Here is an 8,121-nt window from a genome sequence, read left to right as displayed (position 1 = left end):
CTTTTTTTTCTGGATGTGTGCGTATTTTCTGATGCAAATAACTTTAACGCCCCCACGGCTGAAAAGACGAGCATGTTTGGTGGGACGGGTATTCGAACCTGCGACCCTCGGATTGCGAGTCAAGATCTTTTCTTTTTTTTCTGGATGTGTGCGTATTTTCTGACGCAAATAACTTTTAAATGTAGGCGGTCTTGTAAATGAGTTCGTAAACCCGTGGATAAGTTTTATTTAATAATTAAATATATTTATATCAATTCCTAAATATAGGTCATTATAAATAAGAAATACCTTATATTTCTATACAGAGATCATACTGATGCAGAAAGACTTAACATTTCTCATATAGAGATCGTTATTAATAAGTAAAAACTTAACTCTACTAACACAGAGATAATTTTGGATTAGAAAGACTTAACACGCCGACTACAAAGAACATTGTGAACAAGAAAGACGTAACATTTCAAACACAAAGATAATTCCGACCAAGAAAGATATCATTTTGAAAAAGATGGTTTGTTTGTTTACGAATAATCGCGCAAAGCCACTCAAAGGCTATCTGCTCTAGCCGTCTCGAATTTTGTAAGAATAAAGTTTAAAGCTTTCTTGATCGGGATCTGGGAGGGTTAGGCTCAATGTTGACCTCTTCCCCTCCGTGCACTGGTATTTTGGTGACACTGATAAATGCTGAACGTCTCATAAATAGGGGTGAAAGAGTAAATTAGAGGGTTATCTGCCCAAGCCGTCCCTAATTTAGCAGTGTAAGACAAGAGGGAAGGTAGCTAGTTATCACCACCCACCGCCAACTCTTGGGCTACTTTTTCACCAACGAATAGTGGGATTGACCGTCACATTATAACGCCCCCACGGCTGAAAGGGCGAGCATTTTTGGTGGGACAGGGATTCGAACTCGCGACCCTCTGATTGCGAGTCAAACGCCCTAACCACTTGGCCATACCGGACCACCGTGGACGTATTAAAAGTGTCACGGTTAGACAAGAGTTAGTGGTGGGTGTTGTTGGCTAGCTGGCTTCCCTCTAGTCTATAATTGCTAAATTAGGAACGGGTAGCACAGATAGCCCTCGTGTAGCTTTGTGTGAAATTCAAAACAAACGAATCAAATCCTTAGAAAACCGGGAATGGCCCTGAAGTGGGATCAGTGTATGCAAATTAGGTTTTGAACTCTGATCTTGTGAAATGATCATATAGCATTTGTTAGTGAAAACAGAAACTATAAAGGCGAGAAAAGTGGTCTAAATATAGCACTTGACCAAACACCGACACAGACGAAAAACGAGAAGACTCGTATTAAGAAATCATCAATTCTATTCTAGTTATTGAAAATAAGAATTTATGATCTGACTTACATGTACACACATAATGTTAATACTTTTGAGTTCATATAAACCAATCCCCGCGGCTCAGCGGAAGTCAGAGAGTTTATAACAATAAAAATCTGGTTTCGATACCCGCGGTAACGAGAGTATAGATAGCCCGTTGTATAGCTTTGCGCTTCACAACAAACACTAAAAGATGCCGACACATACCAGCATTGAAACATTGTATATTATAAGATCACATACACACAATCATGAATATATGTGTTTATAATTATCAAAGCAGACCTTAACAACCACAACAACAACAACAAAAAAGCGTTGCATCAATTAAAAATATCACCAGGGTACAGGTTATAATGAGGTATATAAGATATATCTTAAGTTTTGTACGTGATTACGGTGGGGTACCCTTTCAACCAGTGTTAGCCTCCTTTCGTTAGTCTCACACAGTGAACCTAACCTAACTCAGTCAACCATGATTTAACTTCTGTGCATTGTTGTTCGAAATAATTTACCGCCGGGTAGCCTATACCACAGATAACATCAAAACACGTATTCGATTTAATGAATTTTTTTTATTTTTCTACTGAATATTTAACATACTCAGACCAGTCTATAACCCTCTTCATAACATTATTGTATTGGAATTATATATAACACGCAGAACTATCAAACCACGTGTGGACGTTCCCCCATTCCAATTACCACTACAACCATCAAAAGAACGGTTATAGCTTTTAAACACAGTATCTACTGTCTGGTTCATTATGAGAAGATTTCTATCATTATTTTATGCCTTGAAATGAACCATGGCTATTTTGTTTGCAGCCAAAAGTAAAAGAAAATGTATCCATGAGTTTAACAAGCGGTCCAGCAAACTGACTGACCAGTTTCCTTTACAGTTATTTCGACTGTAAAGCCAGCACCACCCCTTTTACCCTTTTTCAATATTCTTCTTGATTTCTGCGGAGTGATGAAGACGAAAAAAACAACTAATTTCTTGGAACTTTCCTCTTCTACTATTTGTTTTTCTATGATTTCTCAGATTCTCTACCACTATTCTTTTAGACATTTATAAAAGCAAAGTTTACATTTTCCTCCAACAATACTTTTCACATTTTCAACACGATTCACGATTTAAGACTTATCAGGCCGAAAACTAGTTTTGAATTTCGCTGGATGCGAGAAAAAAAGAAAAGAACGTTTACCCAAAGCGGATTTTGGATACGTTACAGAAAAACAAATTCCAGTTCTAACGATGCCAGGTACAGCTTGGTACCAATTTTGTACAGGTAGACCCTATTTTTTTGGGTTCAACGACCATACTAAATCTATAACTGCTGACGAAAAAAGAATTAAAACAGTCATCAATATTTGACGCCTAAACGGTTATTCTTAGCCGAATAGCGGTACTGACTGTTACTTTTATACCACAACCACAGCTGAAAGAAAATAAGATACGGAGAGTGACACACTAACAACCAGGCCATTTTGACTCCAGACTACTAAAGGTATGCCACATTTATTTGTAGAAAAATGCACTGTGCCGTCTACAATAAACACAAACCATCTTGTACTTAACAGCGGTATGTCTGCGGACTTACAATGCAAGAATCCGGGTTTCGATACCCGTGGTGGGCAGAGCACAGATAGCCCATTGTATAGCTTTGTGCTTAATTACAAACAAACTTAACAATGAATTAATCTAAAAAAAACTAATCTTTCGTTTAGAAAAATTACTAGTTTTAATTTCAATAAAAGCTTAAAAGATAATTTCTAGGCTTAAGGTTTTTGAAATGTAAAAGAAAAAAAATAGACTGAATTTTCCGAGCGAATATTTTGTGCGAGAAGAAATATCTCACCTTCTACACCTCTTACACTTTCCAGCAACCTCAGAGCTGCCCTTTCTTCCAGGTAAGTCAAGACTAGCGTCTTACCGCAGTAAGCCATACCTCTAGGGAACACAACCCACAAGAAACGCTAATTATCATGTTCAACAGACACTAACAGGCTGAACAAAAGTATCGTTTTGCCACCGGTATTCCTTTCTAATTGTATATTAACATATTTTGGTGAAGTTGGAAATGAAATCGCTGGTATCACAGATGGCGTGGCGAAAGTAAAGGACAAATAATTATGTATCACGTTAGGATGCGTTTCTCTCGCTGTACTAATATATTGACAAAAAACACCGTTTTCGGTCTATCCAGACCAGAATGCTTTACAACTGCTGTTTATCTACTTAAGGACATTCTATTAGCCCAGTCTCTAACGGCAAAGAGCACAGAAATAAAAACAACATTGCCATAAAAATTCGTGCCATGTGCCTTTCTTCATTATTTACAAGATGAACTTTAGAATGCTGATGTTCGTGAAAGGGAACTCCTAGTGATTGGTAAGCGTCTCCTTGGTTTCCAACAAGTACACGGATTTCATTTCACATAAACAGACGTCCATTTAAAAGTAACCTACTATATGTGTAAATTCAGGAGTGCCAGTTTATACTTCCTGTACTACGGTTATTACTCACAATTGTGAAGAACTGAATCCAGAACAACACTCAAATGGATAGAACGCTTTGAACACGAAACACGTGGGGTCGTATAGCGGGAAAAATTTCTATTTTTCTTCTTCTTCATCTTCTTCTTGAGCCGGCATTGTATGTTCAAAATACGTATTTACCTGTCTTGGAACGCTCTGCGCGACTGCCCGTAGTTAAACCCAACTAGTTTCTGATGGTCAGATTCACAAGCGAGTCACTAATATTTAGAGTTTCGTTTAAGTGTCGTACCTCCAGGCGAATCTTCTAGAGAGCCTAAAATTCCTGAAATCCTTCACTTTGTGTTCTGTATGTGGGCACGAGCTACGTATAGAAGAAAAGCTCCAATGCCCCTCAGTAAAACCTATTTTCCAAAGGGAAGCAAACTACAGAGTGATACAGACATATTTCCAAGGGAGCAGGAATAGAACTCGTGTAACCACGAATAGCGCAGGTGTCTTTCCTACGAGTGCACTACGAAGATACCAAGACTTTTGAAGTTCACGGACCGTGCGGTATGGCACGTATTCAAGGGTGTCTCGCGCTGTTCTGATACCTGACTGCACGTTCCTTCATAGTATGAGGTCATCAGCTGAGAAAGGGACGTCATCGTACTTGGCACCAATGAATTTAGTCGCTCTAAAGCTTTCAGATAACGCAGCAGTTCAACGCAGAGTTTAATGTATTTATTTCGAAGTTCAAAATATACAAACCACTCAAGATAAACACTGCCTTCGACAGTATCACTAGTTTGTGTATTATTATTAACTCCTGATCAAAATAAATCACCTAGATAGATTAGAACTTAAAATTTAACCCAGTAATGGACATAGCTAATATAACACACAGTTCACCAGTATAGTTTTTGTTTTAGATTTGCACTTGTCCAGGATTACTGATGAGAAGTGGAAATTCCCGCAACCGGTACAAACTCAAACAAGTGATGAATCAAATGATTGGTTTGGCTTGTTTTGAATTTCGCGCAAAGCTACACCAGGGCTATTTGCGCTAGCCGTTCCCTAATTTAGCAGTGTAAGACTAGAGGGAAGGCAGCTAGTCATCACCATCCACCGCCAACTCTTGGGCTACTCTTTTGCCAAAGAATAGTGGGATTGACCGTCACATTATAACGCTCCCACGGCTGAAAGGGCGAGTATGTTTGGTGGGACGGGGACTCGAACCCGCGACCCGCAGCTTGCGAGTCGAGCACCCTAACCACCTGGCCATGCCGGACCAGTTAGGGAAATTAAATATGATTTTGTATCAAGCTAAACTTTAATACTTTTAAGCTACGCAGTTAACAAATATAAAAATGTTTTATTGAGAATAGCTAGTTTTTCATCTTTATTCACAATTTATATCATTATTTTTGTTTTTGACGTATAATCTTAAGAAGAGGACAAAAATGAAAACGTTGAAATAAAATCATTGCCAACAACGTTGGCAGCTTTCGTTGACAAAGAAGCGCATTTAGTAGGATCCTTACTATTATTCGAAGTTGTGAAAACGTTAATGTGAAAACATTTTATGAAGCATTTTTGTTCGAATATCACTTCTATGATTTTAATGATAACATCAATAAAGAATAATGATATATTGTGCGAAATTATGTCGTGCATTGTAAACAAAATACGTCTCAGAAACGCTGTTTCGTAAGCTTAAGACTTCTCATGTAAGTTGGCTATTGCCTTTCCATTCAAATGTTCTCTTCATTTCAATATTCTATGACAACATTAAGATGTTACTGTGCACTTTCACAGACAGTGTAACTCTTTCTATGGCTAAAAATCGAAAAATTAAGTTTTTAGCGTTTATCGTAGAGAATGCGTTTCAATAATCCTTACAAAAATTAGTAAAATAAAATCCCTTAAACGCTTTTCAAACTTCATTACATTAATTCAATTTATGATTGCTTGAAATATAATATTTGGATTTGTTTAAAGCAGGTGTTTTATCGAAATAAGCTAGTTGTTCATACATATTTTCACCTTACGTCATGATGTTTGCTCTCGTTTGAATTTCCTGAAAAGTGGACAAAAAATACATGTTTATACAGAATCATTGCCAACAACTATATGAAGTTTCCGTCACAAAAAAGTCCTCAAAGTTGCGTCATTGCTAAGCGTTGATGGCACAAGTTATAAAATAAAAATCCAATAATTCGCACTAGAACTTTCGATAAAACGCTGGTATTGGAAACCTTTATAACATTTCTGAAAAACAAAATACAGTGGGTAGAAAAATATAATAAAAATGTCCACGTGGCTCCATTAAAATTGAATTGTTGGAATGTTTATGAATCCCAACATAAGCAGTTATGCTACAACTAATACTGTTCTTAGAATAATTACAGTCTTCAACTTATCGGTGTTCGCAGTGTTTCAGAGATAAGTAAGATTAACTCTACAAACTAACTAATGTCGGTGTTGTTTACATAACCTCACTACATATAAAGTGTGTCGTTACAATACTGCAGGGGATTATAACAGGGGTAATACAGATTGCTAGCAATTAACTTCAATACTGATTGCAGAAAATCACTATGCATAAAATATGCCGATGTTTTGATCACCAGCCTCTAAAGAGAAAATTATTATTCATCACTTGATTAATGTTTATTGGTTTTACTTCTCTCTAAATTATGCCTGATTTGGATATTTACTATTCCTGGGTTTGTTTCGATAATGTTAGGCACAATGGGCTATCTGTAATGTACAGACTGCATTGATCGAACACAGAATTTTATTATTATTACAAACCCTCAAATTTATCGCTGAAGGCAGTTTGTGGGAATAACAATGTTGCTTAACCTTGCTTTAATCTTGCTTAAAATTTAAATGAGATAGTAATAAGTTTGGATAGAGTTGTACATTTTCATATATATCGCGTATTGAATATACACAACATATGCTTATCAGCAAAGGGGAAGAGAAAATATTATAGTATCAAAATTATTGCTAAAATTCCTTCCTGTGCACATATAAAACAAAGTTTTTAAATTAAAATTGCAAAATGTTACAAAATTGACTTTAAACTGTCTGCATCACAAAACGCCCCCTAGTGGCACAGCGGTGTGTCTGCGGACTTACAACGCAAAAAACCGGGTTTCGATACCCGTGGTGGGCAGAGCACAGATAGCCCATTATGTAGCTTTGTGCTTAATTCCAAACAAACAAACAAAAGCATCACAAAATATATACCCAAAAATATACACGCAATCTTTGGTTTCAAATCTAAATATTCGGGTGCAATTTTGACAATTGTTCAGCATTGTTACAAAAGCACAGTAATATACACCATAGGAAACTGATATATGTATATATAATCTTTTATTTATTTCAAATTTTTCAGTTATCAAAACAGTTATGACAGATGTATTGGTACAGATAACTTAGAAAAATAATATCTTCAGATTTCAGTCTCTATGGAATAGAAAAGCATTTGAACCTTATTAAATGATATTAATGATAAACAAAAAGGAGTTGCATCTATCATAATTAACAAATGAGTAATTTTTAAGTGACCTCTGAGGGGATTGCTCATCAATTTTTGATTGTGTGTCTCATAATATTCTAGATCATATGCCTTTTTTGTTTGCTTTGTTTAGTTTTGATATCATATTTGACTATAAGGTTGGCATAACTTAACGTTGGTTTATTAAGAACTTCCACAACATCTTGATGGCCAGTAGCAACAACAAAATATAGTTCTAAATCATTCAACTTTTAACACACGGAATTAGTTTTTATTGATATAGAGGTGATAAGTAGAGAGCACTGTTTTAGGGAATATAATCATATACGTTCATTGAACAAGTATATAACGTTTTCAGTTTATATAATGAAATACTACTAGTGTTAAAAAAAGTTTTTATAAATATTTTATGTGAATGCATCTGTGTTCATACATGATTAATGTAGTTAATTATTTGACCGTTCATGAGAATGAGTAGAGCATTGAACCCCCTATTTTTGTGATGAAAAATATATATATATTTATCATCCAGAGAAATACAAGTTTGTCTTATAATAACATTAACTTTTCACATATGAAGTACCTCGTGGTAAATCGTTTGACATGGGGGATTCTTACGAAACTTTGATTTAAAAAAAAAACTACTTAACTATTCGTGAATATCATTTTTCATTAGGAGTCTTCTGTTTCAATAATCTGTATGGCCAGGTGGTTAGGGCACTCGACTCGCAATCTGCGGGTCGCGGGTTCGAATCCCCGTCACACCAAACA

At 36.1% G+C, this 8,121-nt stretch overlaps 1 protein-coding gene across 5 annotated transcripts in view; it reads right to left on the bottom strand.

Annotated features, from left to right (window-relative positions):
* The window catches only part of LOC106458534 (trafficking kinesin-binding protein 1-like), a 73,687-nt gene that overhangs the window by 28,433 nt on the left and 37,133 nt on the right, over positions 1–8,121 (bottom strand). The window contains exon 1 of one of the 5 annotated variants that reach the window (XM_022384777.1): positions 3,200–4,412. The exons of the other annotated variants lie outside the window; for them this stretch is intronic. Coding sequence (XP_022240485.1) covers positions 3,200–3,287 — 88 coding nt within the window. The 5' untranslated portion in view covers positions 3,288–4,412. Of the gene's footprint in view, positions 1–3,199; positions 4,413–8,121 lie in introns of those variants that run through there. 5 annotated transcript variants of the gene reach the window in all.

The sequence above is a fragment of the Limulus polyphemus genome, unplaced genomic scaffold, assembly GCF_000517525.1.
Source record: "Limulus polyphemus unplaced genomic scaffold, Limulus_polyphemus-2.1.2 Scaffold481, whole genome shotgun sequence".
In the NCBI taxonomy this organism is placed as follows: domain Eukaryota; kingdom Metazoa; phylum Arthropoda; class Merostomata; order Xiphosura; family Limulidae; genus Limulus; species Limulus polyphemus.
This window is presented reverse-complemented; position numbering and strand designations above follow the sequence as displayed.